Source organism: Nerophis ophidion, linkage group LG01, assembly GCF_033978795.1.
Source record: "Nerophis ophidion isolate RoL-2023_Sa linkage group LG01, RoL_Noph_v1.0, whole genome shotgun sequence".
NCBI lineage: Eukaryota > Metazoa > Chordata > Actinopteri > Syngnathiformes > Syngnathidae > Nerophis > Nerophis ophidion.
The window spans coordinates 3,663,513-3,687,793 of NC_084611.1; the positions used below are offsets into that span (position 1 = coordinate 3,663,513).

The 24,281-nt window shown below is 38.5% G+C and overlaps 1 protein-coding gene across 3 annotated transcripts in view; it reads left to right on the forward strand.

The window, feature by feature from the left end:
- Positions 1–24,281, forward strand: part of LOC133549075 (dynamin-1-like) — a 42,157-nt gene that overhangs the window by 3,778 nt on the left and 14,098 nt on the right. Inside the window, exons 3-22 of one of the 3 annotated variants that reach the window (XM_061894193.1) lie at positions 725–874; positions 934–1,137; positions 1,206–1,304; positions 1,762–1,922; positions 2,582–2,724; positions 2,799–2,934; positions 3,083–3,150; positions 4,657–4,795; positions 6,324–6,410; positions 7,597–7,667; positions 8,055–8,106; positions 8,173–8,184; positions 8,282–8,395; positions 11,418–11,527; positions 14,803–14,914; positions 15,002–15,013; positions 15,221–15,388; positions 21,007–21,093; positions 21,156–21,310; positions 21,370–21,534. In XM_061894193.1, the coding sequence (XP_061750177.1) occupies positions 725–874; positions 934–1,137; positions 1,206–1,304; positions 1,762–1,922; positions 2,582–2,724; positions 2,799–2,934; positions 3,083–3,150; positions 4,657–4,795; positions 6,324–6,410; positions 7,597–7,667; positions 8,055–8,106; positions 8,173–8,184; positions 8,282–8,395; positions 11,418–11,527; positions 14,803–14,914; positions 15,002–15,013; positions 15,221–15,388; positions 21,007–21,093; positions 21,156–21,310; positions 21,370–21,534 (2,245 nt within the window). Of the gene's footprint in view, positions 1–724; positions 875–933; positions 1,138–1,205; positions 1,305–1,761; positions 1,923–2,581; positions 2,725–2,798; positions 2,935–3,082; positions 3,151–4,656; positions 4,796–6,323; positions 6,411–7,596; positions 7,668–8,054; positions 8,107–8,172; positions 8,185–8,281; positions 8,396–11,417; positions 11,528–14,802; positions 14,915–15,001; positions 15,014–15,220; positions 15,389–21,006; positions 21,094–21,155; positions 21,311–21,369; positions 21,539–24,281 lie in introns of those variants that run through there. The other 2 variants (XM_061894200.1, XM_061894184.1) reach the window with 2 other exon arrangements.

The window sequence follows — 24,281 nt, forward strand, 5'->3', positions numbered from 1 at the left end:
TGTTGATGATGGTGATGATGATGATGATGATGATGATGAGGATGGTGTTGATGATGGTGATGATGATGATGATGAGATGATGGTGATGATGATGATCAGGATGATGATGATGATGGTGATGTGATGATGTAATGGTGGTGATGAAGATGATGGTGAAGATGGTGATGTGATGTGATGATGATGATGGTGATGATGTAATGGTGGTGATGAAGATGATGGTGATGATGATGAGGATGATGATGATGGTGATGATGATGATCGGGATGATGATGATGATGAGGATGGTGTTGATGATGGTGATGATGATGATGATGATGATGATGAGATGATGGTGATGATGATGATCAGGATGATGATGATGATGGTGATGTGATGATGTAATGGTGGTGATGAAGATGATGGTGAAGATGGTGATGTGATGTGATGATGATGATGGTGATGATGTAATGGTGGTGATGAAGATGATGGTGATGATGATGATGATGATGATGATGAGATGATGGAAGATGATGGTGATGATGATGAGGATGATGATGATGGTGATGATGATGATCGGGATGATGATGATGATGAGGATGGTGTTGATGATGATGGTGATGATGATGATGATGATGACTATGTGTGCATCAATGACATCATCATTGATGACGATGATGATGTCATTGATGATGATGATGATGATGATGTCATTGATGATGATGACGATGATGATGTCCCGGGTCAGAGTACGCGGAGTTCCTGCACTGCAAAGGGAAAAAGTTCACAGACTTCGAGGAAGTCCGCCTTGAGATCGAGGCCGAAACCGAGCGAGTGACGGGACAAAACAAAGGCATCAGTCCAGTTCCCATCAACCTGAGAGTCTACTCGCCCAATGGTAACACTCAAGCAAGCCCCTCCCCCTGGGCGGAGTTAAGCAGGTGTCTGTGTGGCCAGTGTTGAACCTCACCCTGGTGGACCTCCCCGGGATGACCAAAGTCCCGGTGGGAGACCAGCCGGCCGACATCGAGCAGCAGATCCGAGACATGCTGATGCAGTTTGTCACCAAGGACAACTGCCTCCTGTTGGCCGTCTCTCCCGCCAACTCAGACCTCGCCAACTCCGACGCCTTGAAGATCGCCAAGGAGGTGGACCCTCAAGGTGGTTCGGCTCGCCGTGCTGCGCCTCACACACCCCAGGTCTTTACTCATCTTTGTGTGTGTGTGCAGGTCTCAGGACCATCGGAGTCATCACCAAACTGGACCTGATGGATGAAGGAACCGATGCCAGAGACATCCTGGAGAACAAACTTCTGCCGCTTCGCAGAGGTACCGTCGGATCCTGGCTTTGGTTCTCGGGGGCTGAGGGGTTGTGGCAAGACTATGTCTCAGCTTCTGCTGGGTGCCCTCTAGATTGAGAGTCAGCTCATGCCCGGATTACGCGGGATCTACAAGGTCCTCTTTAAATTGTGCCATCTCACGCACAGGTTCTACAGGGTCACCCTTAGATCATATCAGATTCTGTAAAAGATCTACAGGTCCCAGTCACTTACTGGTTCTACGTGGTCCACTCTAGATTGTGTCAGGTCAACAGGATCGCCCTAGATTATATCACGTTGCCTACAGGTTTTACAAGGTTCAGTATAGATTATGTCAGATCTTGTACAAGATCTACAGGGTCCCCTTAGATTATATCAGTCCAGTTTTTAGCTCTCCTGGTCTCTCCTTTGTACCGTCCTTCCTGCTTCTAGGACTTCACCCCTGATCTCTGCCCCCAAATGACCAGGTTACATCGGAGTGGTCAACCGCAGTCAGAAAGACATTGACGGCAGGAAAGACATCACGGCAGCCTTGCAGGCGGAGAGGAAGTTCTTCTTGTCCCACGCGTCCTACCGCCACCTGGCCGACCGTATGGGAACTGCCCACCTGCAGAAGGTTCTCAACCAGGTGGGTTCATGTCAGGTATAGAGAGAGTATGCCCAAGCTTTGGGTGTACGACCGAAAGGACAAGATCACGGGTACAAAATGAGTTTCCTCCGCCGGGTGGTGGGTCTCTCCCTTAGAGATAGGGTGAGAAGCTCTTTCATCCGGGAGGAACTCAAAGTAAAGCCGCTGCTCCTCCACATGGAGAGGAGCCAGATGAGGTGGTTCAGGCATCTGGTCAGGATGCCACCTGAACGCATCCCTAGGGAGGTGTTTAGGGCACGTCCAGCTGGTAGGAGGCCACGGGGAAGACCCAGGACACGTTGGGAAGACTATGTCTCCCGGCTGGCCTGGGAACACCTTGGGATCCCTCAGCAGGAGCTGGATGAAGTGGCTGGGGAGAGGGAAGTCTGGTCTTCCCTGCTTAGGTTGCTGACCTCGGATAAGCGGAAGAAGATGGACGGATGGCCAACTCGGTTTCAGAGTTGGTCACGTAAGGAGCTTTTGACCAATCGGAGAGAGTCTGGCTGACGATTGGTCAAAAACCCCTCAGGTGACTACATGGCGCCATGTTTGGGAGCAACTCTGAAAGCCAGTCGGCCTTAGTCTCTGGAAACACGGCTCTGGCAAGGTCTAAAAGTCCAAAAGTTGGATCCTCTCATGCCCTGCTTGATCTTCCTCAGCAACTGACCAATCACATCAGAGACACTTTGCCCGGGTTACGCACCAAACTCCAGAACCAGCTGCTGTCCATCGAGAAGGAAGTGTCCGAGTACAAGAACTTCAACCCCGACGACCCCGGTCGCAAAACCAAGGCCTTGCTGCAGTCAGTACACACACACACACACACACACCTCCCAGTAATAAACATTTGCTTGACACAAATGGTGTGTGAGACAGGATGGTGCAGCAGTTTGCGGTGGACTTTGAAAAGCGGATAGAAGGTTCCGGGGACCAGGTGGACACCTGTGAGCTGTCGGGAGGAGCCAAGATCAATCGCATCTTTCACGAGCGATTCCCCTTCGAACTTGTTAAAGTATACACTTTATTATTTAGCACAATGATATCATGGTGACATCATGCTTGGTATCAACCTGCGTGTGTGTGTGTGTGTGTGTGTGTGTGTGTGTGTGTGTGTGTGTGTGTGTGTGTGTGTGTGTGTGTGTGTGTGTGTGTGTGTCCAGTTGGAGAGTGACGAGAAGACTCTCCGTAAAGAAATCAGCTACGCTATCAAGAACATTCACGGCATCAGGTGACAGTGTGTGTGTGTGTGTGTGTGTGTGTGTGTGTGTGTGTGTGTTTGTAACGTGTGTGTGTAATGTGTGTGTGTTTGTAACGTGTGTGTGTGTGTAACGTGTGTGTGTGAGTAATGTGTGTGTGAGCGTGTGTGTAATGTGTGTGTGTATGTATATCTACGTGTAAGTATATGTGAATGTGTGTGTGCGCGTGTATGCGTGTGTGTGTGTGTGTGTGTGTAATGCGTGTGTGTGTATGTATATATGTGTATGTTAATGTGATTGTGTTTGTGTGTGTATATATGTGTGCTTATATGTGTGTGTGTGTGATGTATGTATATCTACGTGTAAGTATATGTGAATGTGTGTGTGTAATGCGTGTGTGTGTATGTCTATATGTGTATGTTAATGTGATTGTGTTTGTGTGTGTATATATGTGTGCTTATATGTGTGTGTGTGATGTGTGTGTATGTATATCTGTACGTGTAAGTATATGTGATCGTGCGTGTGTGCGCGTGTGTGTGTGTGTGTGTAATGTGTGAGCGTGTATGTGCATATGTATGTGAATGTGTGTATGTGTATAAAAATGTAAAAGTGTATGTTAATGTGAACGTGTTTGTGTGTGTGTATGTATGTGTGCTTATGTGTGTGTGCGTAATGTGTGTGCGTGTGTGTGCATATGTATGTGAATGTGTGTGTAAGTGTATAAAAATGTAAAAGTGTATGTTAATGTGAACTTGTTTGTGTGTGTGTGTGTGTGTGTGTGTGTATGTATGTGTGCTTATGTGTGTGTATAAAAATTTAAATTAAATTAAAATTGTAAGTGTATGTTAATGTGAATGTGTGTGTGTGTATGTGTGTGTGTGTGTAATGTGTGTGCGTGTATGTACATATGTATGTGAATGTGTGTATGTGTATAAAAATGTAAAAGTGTATGTTAATGTGAACGTGTTTGTGTGTGTGTGTGTATGAATGTGTGCTTATGTGTGTGTGCGTGTATGTGTGTGTGTGTTTGTTTTTAAAAATTTAAATTAAATTAAAAGTATAAGTGTATGTTAATGTGAATGTGTGTGTATGTGTGTGCGTGTGTGTGTAATGTGTGTGTGTGTAAAATGTGTGTACGTGTGTGTGTGTACAATGTGTGTATGTGTATGTATACGTGTAAGTGTAATTGTATGTGTGTGTATGTGAACGCGTATGTGTGTATGTGTATAAAATGTAAAAGTGTAAGTGTATGTTAATGTGAAGGTGTATGTGTGTGTGTGCGTGTGTTTGTGTGTGTGTGCGTGTGTTTGTGTGTGTGTGTGTATGAATGTGTGTACACTGTTTGTGTGTGTATGTATACGTGTAAGTGTAAGTGTGTGTGTGTGCGTGTGTGTGTGTATGAATGTGTGTACACTGTTTGTGTGTGTATGTATACGTATATGGGTATGTGTAAGTGTGTGTTGTGCGTGTGTGTGTGTGTGTAAGTGTGTGTTGTGCGTGTGTGTGTGTGTGTGTGTAATGTGTGTGTTGTGTTGCAGGACGGGTCTGTTCACCCCCGACATGGCGTTCGAGACCATCGTGAAGCGTCTGATCAGCACACTGAAGGAGCCGTGTCACAAGTGCATCGACTTGGTGATCAATGAGTTAGTCAACACTGTCAGGCTCTGTGCACTCAAGGTAATAGTACACCTCACATGACTCTACTACTACTACTACTATACTATCAACACTACTACTACTACTACTATACTATCAACACTACTACATCTCACATGACTCTACTACTACTATACTATCAACACTACTACTACTACTACTATACTATCAACACTACTACATCTCACATGACCACTACTACTACTACTACTAGTACTACTACTATGTGTGCAGTTAGCTCAGTACTACTACTACTACTACTACTACTACTACTACTACTATTACTACTACTACTACTACTACTACTACTACTATTACTACTACTACTACTACTACTACTACTACTACTACTACTACTACTACTACTATGTGTGCAGTTAGCTCAGTACTACTACTACTACTACTACTACTACTATTACTACTACTACTACTACTACTACTACTACTATTACTACTACTACTACTACTACTACTACTACTACTACTACTACTATTACTACTACTACTACTACTACTACTACTACTACTACTACTACTACTACTACTATGTGTGCAGTTAGCTCAGTACTACTACTACTACTACTACTACTACTACTACTACTATGTGTGCAGTTAGCTCAGTACTACTACTACTACTACTACTACTACTACTACTACTACTATGTGTGCAGTTAGCTCAGTACTACTACTACTACTACTACTACTACTACTACTACTATGTGTGCAGTTAGCTCAGTACTACTACTACTACTACTACTACTACTACTATGTGTGCAGTTAGCTCAGTACTACTACTACTACTACTACTACTACTACTACTACTACTACTACTACTACTACTACTACTACTACTACTATGTGTGCAGTTAGCTCAGTACTACTACTACTACTACTACTACTACTACTACTACTACTACTACTATGTGTGCAGTTAGCTCAGTACTACTACTACTACTACTACTACTACTACTACTACTACTACTACTATGTGTGCAGTTAGCTCAGTACTACTACTACTACTACTACTACTACTACTACTACTACTACTACTATGTGTGCAGTTAGCTCAGTACTACTACTACTACTACTACTACTACTACTACTACTACTACTACTATGTGTGCAGTTAGCTCAGTACTACTACTACTACTACTACTACTACTACTACTACTACTACTACTATGTGTGCAGTTAGCTCAGTACTACTACTACTACTACTACTACTACTACTACTACTACTACTACTACTACTATGTGTGCAGTTAGCTCAGTACTACTACTACTACTACTACTACTACTACTACTACTACTACTATGTGTGCAGTTATCTCAGTACTACTACTACTACTACTACTACTACTACTACTATGTGTGCAGTTAGCTCAGTACTACTACTACTACTACTACTACTACTACTACTACTACTACTACTACTACTACTACTACTACTACTATGTGTGCAGTTAGCTCAGTACTACTACTACTACTACTACTACTACTACTACTACTACTACTACTACTACTACTACTACTACTACTATGTGTGCAGTTAGCTCAGTACCCAATGCTGCGCGAGGAGATGGAGAGAATCGTCACTCAGCACATCCGAGACAGAGAAAGTCGCACCAAAGGCCAGGTAAGCTTCACCTGTCTCTTTGTGCTTTGGTACCACAGTACCTGCTACCACAGTACTTGCTACCAAAGTACATGCTACCAAAATACCTGCTACCACAGTACATGCTACCACAGTACCTGCTACCAAAGTACCTGCTACCAAAGTACTTGCTACCAAAATACCTGCTACCACAGTACATGCTACCACAGTACCTGCTACCAAAGTACCTGCTACCAAAATACCTGCTACCACAGTACATGCTACCACAGTACCTGCTACCAAAGTACCTGGTACCGAACGTACATAAGTAGTGCAACGTAGGCTTTCAGAATAAAAGTGTAAACGTTCAGGGTTTTTTTTTTCAAAAAATTTGCGCAATTAGTGAAACGCTAGAATGCTAATGTTAGCATGCTAACATTATAATGTAAGTAAAGTACGCTAAGTAACCATTTTAGCGACATATGTGTTTGTCAATTTGGTAAAACTTTTAGCATGCTGACATTATATACTAATATGTCTGTCATAAGTTAACGAGATAGCATCATGTATAGCGACAATACTTGCTAAAATGATAGCATGTTAACGTTAGAATGTGACTATGTGAACAGTTAGCATGCAAACAAGAGAGTATCGATTTACAAAACACACAACTTTTGGGGTGTACCTGTAAATTAGTCAACATAGTATAGTAACATTAGCATATTAGCATGTTAGCATGCTAAAAACTTTTGCATGCTAACATTAAGTACTAATATGCTTACTGTCAGTATGTTAACGAGCTAGCATCAATTAACAAACTTGTGGGTGTATAGCGACAATACTTGCTAAAATGATAGCATGTTATTGTAAGAATGTGACTATGTGAACAGTTAGCATGCAAACAAGAGAACATCGATTTACAAAATATGTAACTTTTAGGTGTGTACCTGTAAATTAGTCAACATAGTATAGTAACATTAGTATGCTAAAACCTTTAGCATGCTAACATCAAAGGTTAACAGGCTAGCAAGATAGCATAGCATTGAGTCCACATCAACAATAATGACTTAGCATATAACGCCAATGAGCAAAATATGTGACTTTAATATTTACACCTTTGAAAATGAGCAAAAAGCTAACATTATGACTTTTGCATGCTCATGGGGGGCCGGTCTGAGACGGACTTAGACCTCGACTCCATGGACTTGTGGACTTGTGTGTCTCCCAGGTGATGCTGCTGGTGGACATTGAGTTGGCGTACATCAACACCAACCATGAAGACTTCATTGGCTTTGCAAAGTGAGATATAGTCATGAAGGACACAATACAATACAACTATAACAATTCAATATAACTATAACAATACAATATAACTATAACAATACAATATAACTATAACAATGCAATATAACTTTAACAATGCAATATAACTATAACAATACAATATAACTATAACAATATAACTATAACAATACAATATAACTATAACAATTCAATATAACTATAACAATTCAATACAACTATAACAATACAATATAACTATAACAATATAACTATAACAATACAATATAACTATAACAATTCAATATAACTATAACAATGCAATATAACTATGACAATGCAATATAACTGTGTGTGTGTGTGTGTGTGTGTGTGTGTGTGTGTGTGTGTGTGTGTGTGTGTCAGTGCTCAGCAGAAGAGCAGTCAGGCCAACAAGAAGAAGGCCAGCGGGACTCAGGTGAGTTGGGTCATGTGACCTGTGGAGCCACACCTGGTCTTGACGCTTTGTCGCTTGTGTTGACAGGATGAGATCATGGTGAGTGCCGCTCCTCCACCACGTCATCAGCTTGCCCACACACACACACACACACACACGCACACACACACACCTTGCCCACACACCTTGCCCGCAGGTGATCCGCAAAGGCTGGCTGACCATCAACAACATCAGCATCATGAAGGGCGGAGCCAAGGAGTACTGGTTTGTTCTGACCGCCGAGACCTTGTCCTGGTACAAAGATGACGAGGTAACCAGCACACACACACTTGTCAATATCACTCATTAAATACTGTACATCATGTCAATATCACTCATTAAATACTGTACATCATGTCAATATCACTCATTAAATACTGTACATCGTGTCAATATCACTCATTAAATACTGTACATCATGTCAATATCACTCATTAAATACTGTACATCGTGTCAATATCACTCATTAAATACTGTACATCGTGTCAATATCACTCATTAAATACTGTACATCATGTCAATATCACTCATTAAATACTGTACATCATGTCAATATCACTCATTAAATACTGTACATCATGTCAATATCACTCATTAAATACTGTACATCGTGTCAATATCACTCATTAAATACTGTACATCATGTCAATATCACTCATTAAATACTGTACATCATGTCAATATCACTCATTAAATACTGTACATTGTGTCAATATCGCACATTAAATACTGTACATCGTGTCAATATCACTCATTAAATACTGTACATCATTTTAATATCACTCATTAAATACTGTACATCATGTCAATATCACTCATTAAATACTGTACATCATGTCAATGTCACTCATTAAATACTGTACATCATGTCAATATCACACATTAAATACTGTACATCATGTCAATATCACTCATTAAATACTGTACATCATGTCAATATCACTCATTAAATACTGTACATCATGTCAATATCACTCATTAAATACTGTACATCATGTCAATATCACACATTAAATACTGTACATCATGTCAATATCACTCATTAAATACTGTACATCATGTCAATATCACACATTAAATACTGTACATCATGTCAATATCACACATTAAATACTGTACATCATGTCAATATCACTCATTAAATACTGTACATCATGTCAATATCACACATTAAATACTGTACATCATGTCAATATCACTCATTAAATACTGTACATCGTGTCAATATCACTCATTAAATACTGTACATCATGTCAATATCACTAATTAAATACTGTACATCATGTCAATATCACACATTAAATACCGTACATCATGTCAATATCACTCATTAAATACTGTACATCGTGTCAATATCACTCATTAAATAATGTACATCATGTCAATATCACTCATTAAATACTGTACATCGTGCCAATATCACTCATTAAATACTGTACATCGTGTCAATATCACTCATTAAATACTGTACATCATGTCAATATCACTCATTAAATACTGTACATCATGTCAATATCACTCATTAAATACTGTACATCGTGCCAATATCACTCATTAAATACTGTACATCGTGTCAATATCACTCATTAAATACTGTACATCGTGTCAATATCACACATTAAATACTGTACATCATGTCAATGTCACTCATTAAATACTGTACATCGTGTCAATATCACACATTAAATACTGTACATCATGTCAATATCACACATTAAATACTGTACATCATGTCAATATCACACATTAAATACTGTACATCATGTCAATATCACACATTAAATACTGTACATCATGTCAATATCACACATTAAATACTGTACATCATGTCAATATCACTCATTAAATACTGTACATCATGTCAATATCACACATTAAATACTGTACATCATGTCAATATCACACATTAAATACTGTACATCATGTCAATATCACTCATTAAATACTGTACATCATGTCAATATCACTCATTAAATACTGTACATCATGTCAATATCACACATTAAATACTGTACATCATGTCAATATCACTCATTAAATACTCTACATCATGTCAATATCACTCATTAAATACTGTACATCGTGTCAATATCACTCATTAAATACTGTACATCATGTCAATATCACTCATTAAATACTGTACATCATGTCAATATCACTCATTAAATACTCTACATCATGTCAATATCACTCATTAAATACTGTACATCATGTCAATATCACTCACTAAACACTGTACATCATGTCAATATCAGTCATTAAATACTGTACATCATGTCAATATCACACATTAAATACTGTACATCATGTCAATATCACTCATTAAATACTGTACATCATGTCAATATCACTCATTAAATACTGTACATCATGTCAATATCACTCATTAAATACTGTACATCGTGTCAATGTCACTCATTAAATACTGTACATCATGTCAATATCACTCATTAAATACTTTACATCATGTCAATATCACTCATTAAATACTGTACATCATGTCAATATCACTCATTAAATACTGTACATCGTGTCAATATCACTCATTAAATACTGTACATTGTGTCAATATCACTCATTAAATACTGTACATCGTGTCAATATCACTCATTAAATACTGTACATTGTGTCAATATCACTCATTAAATACTGTACATCGTGTCAATATCACTCATTAAATACTGTACATTGTGTCAATATCACTCATTAAATACTGTACATCATGTCAATATCACACATTAAATACTGTACATCATGTCAATATCACTCATTAAATACTGTACATCATGTCAATATCACTCATTAAATACTGTACATCATGTCAATATCACTCATTAAATACTGTACATCATGTCAATATCACTCATTAAATACTGTACATCATGTCAATATCACACATTAAATACTGTACATCATGTCAATATCACTCATTAAATACTGTACATCATGTCAATATCACTCATTAAATACTATACATCATGTCAATATCACTCATTAAATACTGTACATCATGTCAATATCACTCATTAAATACTGTACATCATGTCAATATCACTCATTAAATACTATACATCGTGTCAATATCACTCATTAAATACTGTACATCATGTCAATATCACTCATTAAATACTGTACATCGTGTCAATATCACTCATTAAATACTGTACATCGTGTCAATATCACTCATTAAATACTGTACATCATGTCAATATCACTCATTAAATACTGTACATCATGTCAATATCACTCATTAAATACTGTACATCATGTGTTGTGCTGCTCGCCCCCTGCAGGAGAAAGAGAAGAAGTACATGCTGCCTGTCGACCATCTCAAGCTCAAAGACATCGAGAAGAGTTTCATGTCCAGCAAGCACATCTTTGCTCTCTTCAACACCGAACACAGGTGAGTGTGTGTGTGTGTGTGTGTGTGTGTGTGTGTGTGTGTGTGTGTGTGTGTGTGTGTGTGTGTGTGTGTCTTCTTGCATTTCCACCCTTCTTGAGACGGCAAGGAGGAAAAGTAGCATCCATATGAGGAGGTGTGAACATGCTCCCAACAACACTGCATCTAATAAGACACAAATACTAGAATCCGTGAACATTGCTCCAAAGTCAGGATTTTTAAAATTGATTTAATGTGCATAGAAAAGTAAACATTGACAGGTTCAAGGCAGCAATATATGAAACAACAAGATGGCAGCTAAAGAAGGACTTCCCTGTTCATTCACAGCTGATTTTAGCACCACAGGATGTAGAAATACACTACGCTACTAAGACTATAGTGGCCGTTAACTGTTAGCTTCTACAGCTGGGTTGTCCAAAGTGCGGCACAGGGGCCGTCTGTGGCCCTTGACTCCTTTGTCATCGGCCTTAAGCACGTCACAAAAAAACAAAAAAATCTAATTTGCACCCCTGGTGGTGAATTCTACCAACATGGTCCCAAAAAAAGGAGGGATTTTACACATTGACTGTGTGTCGCTTTTAAAAGTGCTCCCCCTCTGGTCAACATATGAAATAACAAGTGTGTGTGTAAAAATGTGAAGTGCTCCCCCTCTGGTCAACATATGAAATAACAAGTGTGTGTGTAAAAATGTGAAGTGCTCCCCCTCTGGTCAACATATGAAATAACAAGTGTGTGCAAAAATGTGAAGTGCTCCCCCTCTGGTCAACATATGAAATAACAAGTGTGTGTAAAAATGTGAAGTGCTCCCCTTCTGGTCAACATATGAAACAACAAGTATGTGGAAGAAATTGAAATGCGCCCCCTTAGGTCAACATATGAAATAACAAGTGTGTGTGTAAAAATGTGAAGTGCTCCCCCTCTGGTCAACTAATGAAATAACAAGTATGTGGAAGAAATTGAAATGCGCCCCCTCTGGTCAACATATGAAATAACAAGTGTGTGTAAAAATGTGAAGTACTCCCCCTCTGGTCAACTAATGAAATAACAAGTATGTGGAAGAAATTGAAATGCACCCCCTTAGGTCAACATATGAAATAACAAGTGTGTGTAAAAATGTGAAGTGCTCCCCCTCTGGTCAACTAATGAAATAACAAGTATGTGGAAGAAATTGAAATGCACCCCTTTTGGTCAACATATGAAATAACAAGTGTGTGTAAAAATGTGAAGTGCTCCCCCTCTGGTCAACATACGAAATAACAGGTTTGTGTAAAAATTTGAAGTGCTCCCCCTCTGGTCAACATATGAAACAACAAGTGTGTGGAAGAAATTGAAATGCACCCCCCTTGGTCAACATATGAAATAACATTTAAAACAAACAAACAAAAAAAACATATGAAATAACAAGTGTGTGTCAGAAATTGAAATGCGCCCCCTCTGGCCAACATATGAAATAACAAGTGTGTGTAAAAATGTGAAGTGCTCCCCCTCTGGTCAACATATGAAACAACAAGTATGTGGAAGAAATTGAAATGCGCCCCCCCCTTAGGTCAACATATGAAATAACAAGTGTGTGTGTAAAAATGTGAAGTGCTCCCCCTCTGGTCAACTTATGAAATAACAAGTATGTGGAAGAAGTTGAAATGCACCCCCTTTGGTCAACATATGAAATAAAATTTAAAACAAACAAAAAAAAACATATGAAATAACAAGTGTGTGTAAGGAATTGAAATGCGCCCCCTCTGGCCAACATATGAAATAACAAGTGTGTGTAAAAATGTGAAGTTCTCCCCCTCTGGTCAACTAATGAAATAACAAGTATGTGGAAGAAATTGAAATGTGCCCCCCTTAGGTCAACATATGAAATAACAAGTGTGTGTAAAAATGTGAAGTGTTCCCTCTCTGGTCAACTAATGAAATAACAAGTACGTGAAAGAAATTGAAATGCACCCCCTTTGGTCAACATATGAAATAAAATTTAAAACAAACAAAAAAAAACAACATATGAAATAACAAGCGTGTGTAAGAAATTGAAATGCGTCCTCTCCGGCCAACATATAAAATAACAAGTGTGTGTAAAAATATGAAGTGCTCCCCCTCTGGTCAACATATGAAATAACAAGTTTGTGTAAAAATTTGAAGTGCTCCCCCTCTGGTCAACATATGAAACAACAAGTACGTGGAAGAAATAGAAATGCACCCCCTTTGGTCAACATATGAAATAAAATTTAAAACAAACAAAAAAAAAGACATATGAAACAACAAGTATGTGGAAGAAATTGAAATGTGCCCCCCTTCGGTCAACATATGAAATAACAAGTGTGTGTGTGTAAAAATGTGAAGTGCTCCCCCTCTGGTCAACTTATGAAATAACAAGTATGTGGAAGAAGTTGAAATGCACCCCCTTTGGTCAACATATGAAATAAAATTTAAAACAAAAAAAACCCAAAAAACATGAAATAACAAGTGTGTGTAAGAAATTGAAATGTGCCCTCTCTGGCCAACATATGAAATAACAAGTGTGTGTAAAAATGTGAAGTGCTCCCCCTCTGGTCAACATATGAAATAACAAGTGTGTGTAAGAAATTGAAATGCACCCCCTTTGGTCAACATATGAAATAACAAGTGTGTGTGTAAAAATGTGAAGTGCTCCCCCTCTGGTCAACTAATGAAATAACAAGTACGTGGAAGAAATTGAAATGCACCCCCTTTGGTCAACATATGAAATAGAATTTAAAAACAACAAAAAAAACATATGAAATAACAAGTTCTCAAAATTTTTACATTTCTGTAATATTGCAATATATTCTCATAAAATTACTACTTTTTAATGCAAAATGGTGACATTTGTCATATAAAAGTCTGATTTTTGAGTTTTGTTGTTCTTGTAAAATAGTGAAATTGTTTGAGTAAAATTATGACTTTTTGTCATAATTTTGCCAAGTAAAATTCCAAATATTATTATAAAATCGCCAACAGTAAAAAGCTTTCTTATAAATGTGTGTCTTTTGCCACCAGGTTAGCATAAAACAATATAATTTACGCATTTTTGGTGTATATCAACAACATTCGGGGGAAATGCTAGAATGGCGAGTTTAGCATGTGAATAGTTAGCATGCTAATGAGCATTTAACTCCTGCCAAATTGATTACAAATATAAAATTTTAGTGTTAGCATGCTAACTTGAGAAAGCAGAAAGTGAAGATATTAATGTATGAATTTGGCCCCAATGTTAGCATGCTAGCATGTTAGCATAACATGTGTGTCGGTGTACATTTCAGGAACGTGTACAAGGACTACCGCCAGTTGGAGTTGGCCAGTGAGTCCCAGGAGGAGGTGGACAGTTGGAAGGCATCTTTCCTACGGGCAGGCGTGTACCCTGAACGCACCGTGGTACTCCTTCCTCATTTAGCATAATTGCAATATGTTCCTCTGACGGCGTCACACCTTGAATTGTCTCTTCTTCTTCTTCCTCGGCAGGATAAAGACAAGGTGAGTGCTCGTGGCTCACCCGAGAAAAACGCGCCGGGTGTTGTTGATGTTTGGCACGGACGCCCCTATCGTTCCCCTGGGACGCTATCTTGTCAGCGTGCTACTTGACCGGGTGTTGTTGACGTTTGGCAGGGACGCCCGATCGTTCCCTGGGACGCTATCTCGTTAGCATGCTAACCACTAACCGGCGGACGTCTGCCGTTGCAGGTGGAGGTGGAGGACTCCAACACGGACGGACAGATCCACAGTCTGGACCCTCAACTGGAGAGGCAGGTGGAGATCGTCAGGAACCTGGTGGACTCCTACCTGTCCATCATCCATCGCACCATCAAAGACCTGGTCCCCAAGACCGTCATGCACCTGATGGTCAACAATGTACGACTATACCTTCTGCACAACTGAATTTGCTAACCTAGCAAAAAGGCAGCATTAGCGTTAGATGTGTTGAAGTGTGATGATAATTAACCAATAGAAATTAGCTTGCTCCCAACAGTTTACAAATTTTCTTAAGCGCTAGCTGACTTAGCAAATGTCACACTGAACCAAAACATCTGGTCATACATGCTAACATCAGCTTGTAGCTACATTTAAAACATTTTTTTACAATCATGTGAATGAAGAAAGCAAGTAAGATTGAGTAATACAGGTAGAAACTGGCTAAAATGCTAGCATTTTAATATTAGCATTCTACCATGCTAACAAGATAGCATCAATAAACAAAATATGGTAATGTTAGCATGCTAACAAGTTAACATCTCAATGCTAGTTGAGTAGCACTAACAATATAAGTGACGTTTATTATAAAAAGTGACTTAGATTTTAAAAAAAAATCATAGCATGCTAATGTTAGCATGTTAATAGTTAGCGTTCAAAGAAGATAACGCAAAGTAAGCAACTATATCACTTTTAGGTATACATGTATTCCTGCAAAGTTGTAGCTCTAAAGATAACACGTTAATGTTAGCATGCTAACATGCTAACATTAAAACGTTAGTAAACTTGCAGTAAGTAACGCTATAAATTACTTTTAAATGTATACTAATGAACTAGGGGGAAAAATAGTAGTACGCTAGTGTTAGCATGTTAACAGTTAGAATTCAAAGAAGATAGCGTCAAGTAAGCAACTATATCACTTTTAGGTAAACATGTATTCCTGCAAAGTTGTAGCTTTAAAGATAACACGTTATTGTTAGCATGCTAACATTAGTAAACTTGCAGTAAGTAACGCTATAAATTACTTTTAAATGTATACCAATGAACTAGGGGGAAAAATAGCAGTACGCTAGTGTTAGCATGTTAACAGTTAGCATTCAAAGAAAATAGCGTCAAGTAACAAGTTATATCACTCTTAAGTATATGTGCCAAATTAGCTAAAAAGCTATCGCATAGGATCTGTCTCTCAGCTAATTATTATACTTTAGGTTGCTATCTGAAATTTGGGTTACCAGTCCTATCACCGCTAAATGCCGTAGCGAATGTGGCTAAAATGCTACCATGTTGATATTTAATGAGCCACTATGGCAACAAGATAGCGTCAATCGACAAAATACCTGACTCGTACGTGTATTCCTGCAAAGTTATCGCTTAAAAGATAACACGGTAATGTTAGCATGCTAATATGCTAACATGAAAACGCTAGTTAACTTGCAGTAAGTAACGCTATAAATGACTTCTAAATGTATACCAATGAACTAGGGGGAAAAATAGTAGTACGCTAATGTTAGCATGTTAACAGTTAGCACTCAAAGAAGATAGCGTCAAGTAAACTGCTATAACACTTTTAGGTATACATGTGCACAATTTGCTAAAAGGCTACGGCATAAGATTTTTCTTTTGGCTATTTGTTGTACCTTAGGTTGCTATCTGAAATTTGGGTTACCAGCCCTATCACCGCTAAATGCCGTAGAGAATGTGGCTAAAATGCTACCATGTTGATATTTAATGGGCTACTATGGCAACAAGATAGCGTCAATCGACAAAATACCTGACTCTTATATGTATTCCTGCAAAGTTATCGCTTAAAAGAGAACACGGTAATGTTAGCATGCTAATATGCTAACATGTAAACGCTAGTTAACTTGCAGTAAGTAACGCAATAAATGACTTTTAAATGTATACCAATGAACTAGGGGGAAAAGTAGTAGTACGCTATTGTTAGCATGTTAAGTTAGCATTCAAAGAAGATAGCGTCAAGTAAACTACTATACCACTTTTAGGTATACATGTGCAAAATTTGCTAAAAGGCTACGGCATAAGATTTTTATTTTGACTATTTGTTGTACTTTAGGTTGCTATCTGAAATTTGGGTTACCAGCCCTATCACCGCTAAATGCCGTAGCGAATGTGGCTAAAATGTTACCATGTTGATATTTAATGGGCTACTATGGCAACAAGATACCTGACACGTACGTGTATTCCTGCAAAGTTATTGCTTAAAAGATAACACAAAGTTATCGCTTAAAAGATAACACGCTAATGTTAGCATGCTAATATGCTAACATGAAAACGCTAGTTAACTTGCAGTAAGTAATGCTATAAATGACTTTTAAATGTATACCAATGAACTAGGGGGAAAAGTAGTAGTACGCTATTGTTAGCATGTTAAGTTAGCATTCAAAGAAGATAGCGTCAAGTAAACTACTATACCACTTTTAGGTATACATGTGCAAAATTTGCTAAAAGGCTACGGCATAAGATTTTTATTTTGACTATTTGTTGTACCTTAGGTTGCTATCTGAAATTTGGGTTACCAGCCCCATCACCGCTAAATGCCGTAGCGAATGTGGCTAAAATGCCACCATGTTGATATTTACTGTGCTACTATGGCAACAAGATTGCGCCAATCGACAAAATACCTGACTCGTACGTGTATTCCTGCAAAGTTATCGCTTAAAAGATAACACGGTAATGTTAGCATGCTAATATGCTAACATGAAAACGCTAGTTAACTTGCACTAAGTAACGCTATAAATGACTTTTAAATGTATACCAATGAACTACGGAAAAAAAAATAGTATTACGCTAATGTTAGCATGTTAACAGTTAGCATTCAAAGAAGATAGCGTCAAGTAAACTACTATATCACTTTTAGGTATACATGTGCAAAATTTGCTAAAAGGCTACGGCATAAGATTTTTCTTTTGACTATTTGTTGTACCTTAGGTTGCTATCTGAAATTTGGGTTACCAGCCCTATCACCGCTAAATGCCGTAGCGAATGTGGCTAAAATGTTACCATGTTGATATTTAATGGGCTACTATGGCAACAAGATACCTGACACGTACGTGTATTCCTGCAAAGTTATCGCTTAAAAGATAACACAAAGTTATCGCTTAAAAGATAACACGGTAATGTTAGCATGCTAATATGCTAACATGAAAACGCTAGTTAACTTGCAGTAAGTAACGCTATAATAGACTTTTAAATGTATACCAATGAACTAGGGGAAAAACAGTACTACGCTAATGTTAGCATGTTAATAGTTAGCATTCAAAGAAGATAGCGTCAAGTAAACTACTATATCACTTTTAGGTATACATGTGCAAAATTTGCTAAAAGGCTACGGCATAAGATTTTTCTTTTGACTATTTGTTGTACCTTAGGTTGCTATCTGAAATTTGGGTTACCAGCCCTATCACCGCTAAATGCTGTAGCGAATGTGGCTAAAATGTTACCATGTTGATATTTAATGGGCCACTATGGCAACAAGATAGCGTCAATCGACAAAATACCTGACTCTTACGTGTATTTCTGCAAAGTTATCGCTTAAAAGATAACACGGTAATGTTAGCATGCTAAAATGCTAACATGAAAACGCTAGTTAACTTGCAGTAAGTAACGCTATAATAGACTTTTAAATGTATACCAATGAACTAGGGGGACAAATAGTAGTACGCTATTGTTAGCATGTTAACAGTTAGCATTCAAAGAAGATAGCGTCAAGTAAACTACTATATCACGTTTAGGTATACATGTGCACAATTTGCTAAAAGGCTACGGCATAAGATTTTTATTTTGACTGTTTGTTGTACTTTAGGTTGCTATCTGAAATTTGGGTTACCAGCCCTATCACCGCTAAATGCCGTAGCGAATGTGGCTAAAATGCTACCATGTTGATATTTAATGGGCTACTATGGCAACAAGATAGCGTCAATCGACAAAATACCTGACTCGTACGTGTATTCCTGCAAAGTTATCGCTTAAAAGATAACACGGTAATGTTAGCATGCTAACATGCTAACATGAAAACGCTAGTTAACTTGCAGTAAGTAACGCTATAAATGACTTTTAAATGTATACCAATGAACTAGGGGGAAAAAATAGTAGTACGCTATTGTTAGCATGTTAACAGTTAGCATTCAAAGAAGATAGCGTCAAGTAAACTACTATCTCACTTTTAGGTATACATGTGCAAAATTTGCTAAAAGGCTACGGCATAAGATTTTTATTTTGACTATTTGTTGTACTTTAGGTTGCTATCTGAAATTTGGGTTACCAGCCCTATCACCGCTAAATGCCGTAGCGAATGTGGCTAAAATGCTACCATGTTGATATTTAATGGGCTACTATGGCAACAAGATAGCGTCAATCGACAAAATACCTGACTCGTACGTGTATTCCTGCAAAGTTATCGCTTAAAAGATAACACGGTAATGTTAGCATGCTAACATGCTAACATGAAAACGCTAGTTAACTTGCAGTAAGTAACGCTATAAATGACTTTTAAATGTATACCAATGAACTAGGGGGAAAAAATAGTAGTACGCTATTGTTAGCATGTTAACAGTTAGCATTCAAAGAAGATAGCGTCAAGTAAACTACTATCTCACTTTTAGGTATACATGTGCAAAATTTGCTAAAAGGCTACGGCATAAGATTTTTATTTTGACTATTTGTTGTACTTTAGGTTGCTATCTGAAATTTGGGTTAGCTGCCCTATCACCGCTAAATGCCGTAGCGAATGTGGCTAAAATGTTACCATGTTGATATTTAATGGGCTACTATGGCAACAAGATACCTGACACGTACGTGTATTCCTGCAAAGTTATCGCTTAAAAGATAACACAAAGTTATCGCTTAAAAGATAACACGGTAATGTTAGCATGCTAATATGCTAACATGAAAACGCTAGTTAACTTGCAGTAAGTAACGCTATAATAGACTTTTAAATGTATACCAATGAACTAGGGGAAAAACAGTACTACGCTAATGTTAGCATGTTAATAGTTAGCATTCAAAGAAGATAGCGTCAAGTAAACTACTATATCACTTTTAGGTATACATGTGCAAAATTTGCTAAAAGGCTACGGCATAAGATTTTTCTTTTGACTATTTGTTGTACCTTAGGTTGCTATCTGAAATTTGGGTTACCAGCCCTATCACCGCTAAATGCCGTAGCGAATGTGGCTAAAATGTTACCATGTTGATATTTAATGGGCTACTATGGCAACAAGATACCTGACACGTACGTGTATTCCTGCAAAGTTATCGCTTAAAAGATAACACAAAGTTATCGCTTAAAAGATAACATGGTAATGTTAGCATGCCAATATGCTAACATGAAAACGCTAGTTAACTTGCAGTAAGTAACGCTATAAATGACTTTAAATGTATACCAATGAACTAGGGGGAAAAAATAGTAGTACGCTAATGTTAGCATGTTAACAGTTAGCATTTGAAGAAGATAGCGTCAAGTAAACTACTATATCACTTTTAGGTATACATGTGCAAAATTTGCTAAAAGGCTACGGCATAAGATTTTTTTTGGGGCTATTTGTTGTACCTTAGGTTGCTATCTGAAATTTGGGTTAGCAGCCCTATCACCGCTAAATGCTGTAGCGAATGTGGCTAAAATGCTATCATGTTGATGTTAAATGTGCTACCATGCTAATGCGATGAAAAGGGCTGTTTGACCAGCTCTCCTATGTGTTTTAAGCGATGTCCTTATTAGGTATGACGAGGTGCAGTAATTGGACTTCCTCTCGTCCAATCAGACAAAGGACTTCATCCACTCCGACCTGCTGGCCCAGATTTACTCGTGCGCCGACCAAAACACCCTGATGGACGAGTCCCAGGAGCAGGTAGCGCCTCGGCAGAGCGCCGCCCGTGTTGCAGCTGTCCTCAAGCGTAGCGTATCCCTCAGGCTCGTCACCGCGACGACATGCTGAGGATGTACCACGCCCTGCGCGAAGGCCTCGACATCATCGGCGACATCAGCACCTCCACCGTCACCACCGGCATGCCGCCGCCCGTGGACGACTCCTGGCTGCAGGTGACGGGCGCCCCGTCGGGCCGCAGGTAGGACCGCACGCCGACGCCGCACGCTCGCCGGCCAGTAAAAGACAAACCCCACTCAGGTCTCCCATGTCCAGTCCCACGCCGCAACGTCGGGCGCCACCCGGCCCCCTGCGCCCGGGCACTCGGGCCGCACCCGGCGCCCCCTCAAGACCCGCCGTGTCGCCCGACGCCGGACCCGCCGCCCCGTCCCGGCCCAACAGAGGACCGCCGCCCGGGGTTCCCAGGTAGCAACACCGTGATAGCAATGCTAACTTAGTCACGATGACGCTGTTCCATATTTTCTGTGTTGACTCGGTTCAGACATTTCCTGCTTTTCCCGAAATTCCAATAATTCCGTAATACTATTTCTCATTTCAACATTTTACGACTTCAATATTTTGTCCACCGATTTGAAAAATTTCAACACCAACTATTTCAACTCAATCACAACATTCAAGTTTTTTACAATTTTCCCCAAAAATTCCCACTTTTCCCAAAATTCCCAATTTTGGGGAAATTCCCATTGAAATGAATGGGACATTTTTCAAAATTCCATAATTCCCACATTTTTCATCTGATTCAAACTGTTCCAACTTCAACATATCCAGCATGTTCAGGAATGGTGTGCTCTACTTCAACAATTCTAAAAAAAAATTCCAGGATTTCCCAGAATTCCTGGTTTTCCAAAGTCCTATTTCCACCCTTTTTTTCTGGCGACTACTCCTTCCACATTTTTCAACGCATTTCAACTGTTCTACCGTCAAAATATTCCTCTTAATCAGGACAAACAAGTATAGTGTTTTTTTTAACTGGAAAATTTCCCGGTTTACCCGAAATTCCAGGAATTCCGTAATACTATTTCTCATTTCAACATTTTACGACTTCAACATTTTGTCCACCGATTTGAAAAATTTCAACACCAACTATTTCAACTCAATCACAACATATACGTTTTTTTTACAATTTTCCCGAAATTCCCAATTTTTGGGAAATTCCCATTGGAATGAATGGGACATTTTTCAAAATTCCATAATTCCCACATTTTTCATCTGACTCAAACTGTTCCAACTCCAAAAATATTCAACCTGTTCAGGATTTGTGTGCTCTACTTCCACAATTCTAAAAGAAATTCCAGGATTCTCCAGAATTCCTGGTTTTCCAAAGTCCTATTTACAACCTTTTTTTCTGGCGACTACTCCTTCCACATTTTTCAACGCATTTCAACCGTTCTACCGTCAAAACATTCCTCTTAATCAGGACAAAAAACAAAGTTGTTTTTTTAACTGGAAAAATTCCCAAAATTCCAAGAATTCCGTAATACTATTTCTCATTTCAACATTTTACGACTTCAACATTTTGTCCACCGATTTGAACAATTTCAACCCCAACTATTTCAACTCAATCACAACATCCAAGTTTTTTTTTTACAATTTTCCCAAAATATTCCGGCTTTTCCCAAAAGTCCCAATTTTGGGGAAATTCCCATTGGAATGAAAGGGACATTTTTCAAAATTCCATAATTCCCACATTTTTCATCTGACTCAAACTGTTCCAACTCCAAAAATATTCAGCCTGTTCAGGAAGTGTGTGCTCTACTTCCACAATTCTAAAAGAAATTCCAGGATTTTCCAGAATTCCTGGTTTTCCAAAACCTAATTTCCACCCTTTTTTTCTGGCGACTACTCCTTCCACATTTTTCAACGCATTTCAACCGTTCTATCTCTTCAAAATATTCCTCTTAATCAGGACAAAAAACTAAGATGTTTTTTGAACTGGAAAAATTCCCCAAATTCCAGGAATTCCATTTTAGTATTTTTCATTTCAACATGTTATTATTTCAACATTTTGTCCACCGTTTTGAACAATTTCAACACCTACCTTTTCAAATCATTCACAACATTCAAGTGTTTTGCTATTTTCAAAAAAAATTCAAGCTTTTCCCAAAATTCCCAAATTTGGGGAAATTCCCATTGAAATGAATGGGACATTTTTCAAAATTCCATAATTCCCACATTTTTCATCTGACTCAAACTGTTCCAACTTCAACATATCCAGCTTGTTGAGGAAGTGTGTGCTCTACTTCCACAATTCTGAAAAAAATTCCAGGATTTTCCGGAATTCCTTGTTTTCCAAAACCTAATTTTGACCCTTTTTTTCTGGCGACTACTCCTTCCACATTTTTCAACGCATTTCAACCGTTCTACCGTCAAAACATTCCTCTTAATCAGGACAAAAAACAAAGTTGCTTTTTGAACAGGAAAAATTCCCAAAATTCCAGGAATTCCATAATACTATTTCTCATTTCAACATTTTACGACTTGAACATTTTGTCCACCGATTTGAAAAATTTCAACACCAACTATTTCAACTCAATCACAACATTCAAGTTTTTTACAGTTTTCCCCCAAAAATTCCCGCTTTTCCCAAAATTCCCAATTTTTGGGAAATTCCCATTGGAATGAACGGGACATTTTTCAAAATTCCATAATTCCCACATTTTTCATCTGACTCAAACTTACCAACTCCAAAAATATTCAGCCTGTTCAGGATTTGTGTGCTCTACTTCCACAATTCTAAAAGAAATTCCAGGACTTTCCAGAATTCCTGGTTTTCCAAAACCTAATTTCGACCCTTTTTTTCTGGCGACTACTCCTTCCACATTTTTCAACGCATTTCAACCGTTCTACCGTCAAAACATTCCTCTTAATCAGGACAAAAAACAAAGTTGTTTTTTGAACTGGAAAAATCCCCCAAATTCCAGGAATTCCATAATACTATTTCTCATTTCAACATGTTATTATTTCCACATTTTGTCCACCGATTTGAAAAATTTCAACACCAACTATTTCAAATTAATCACAACATTCATGTTTTTTACAATTTTCCCAAAAAATTCCCGCTTTTCCCAAAATTCCCAATTTTGGGGAAATTCCCATTGGAATGAATGGGACATTTTTCAAACTTCCATAATTTCCACATTTTTCATCTTGAC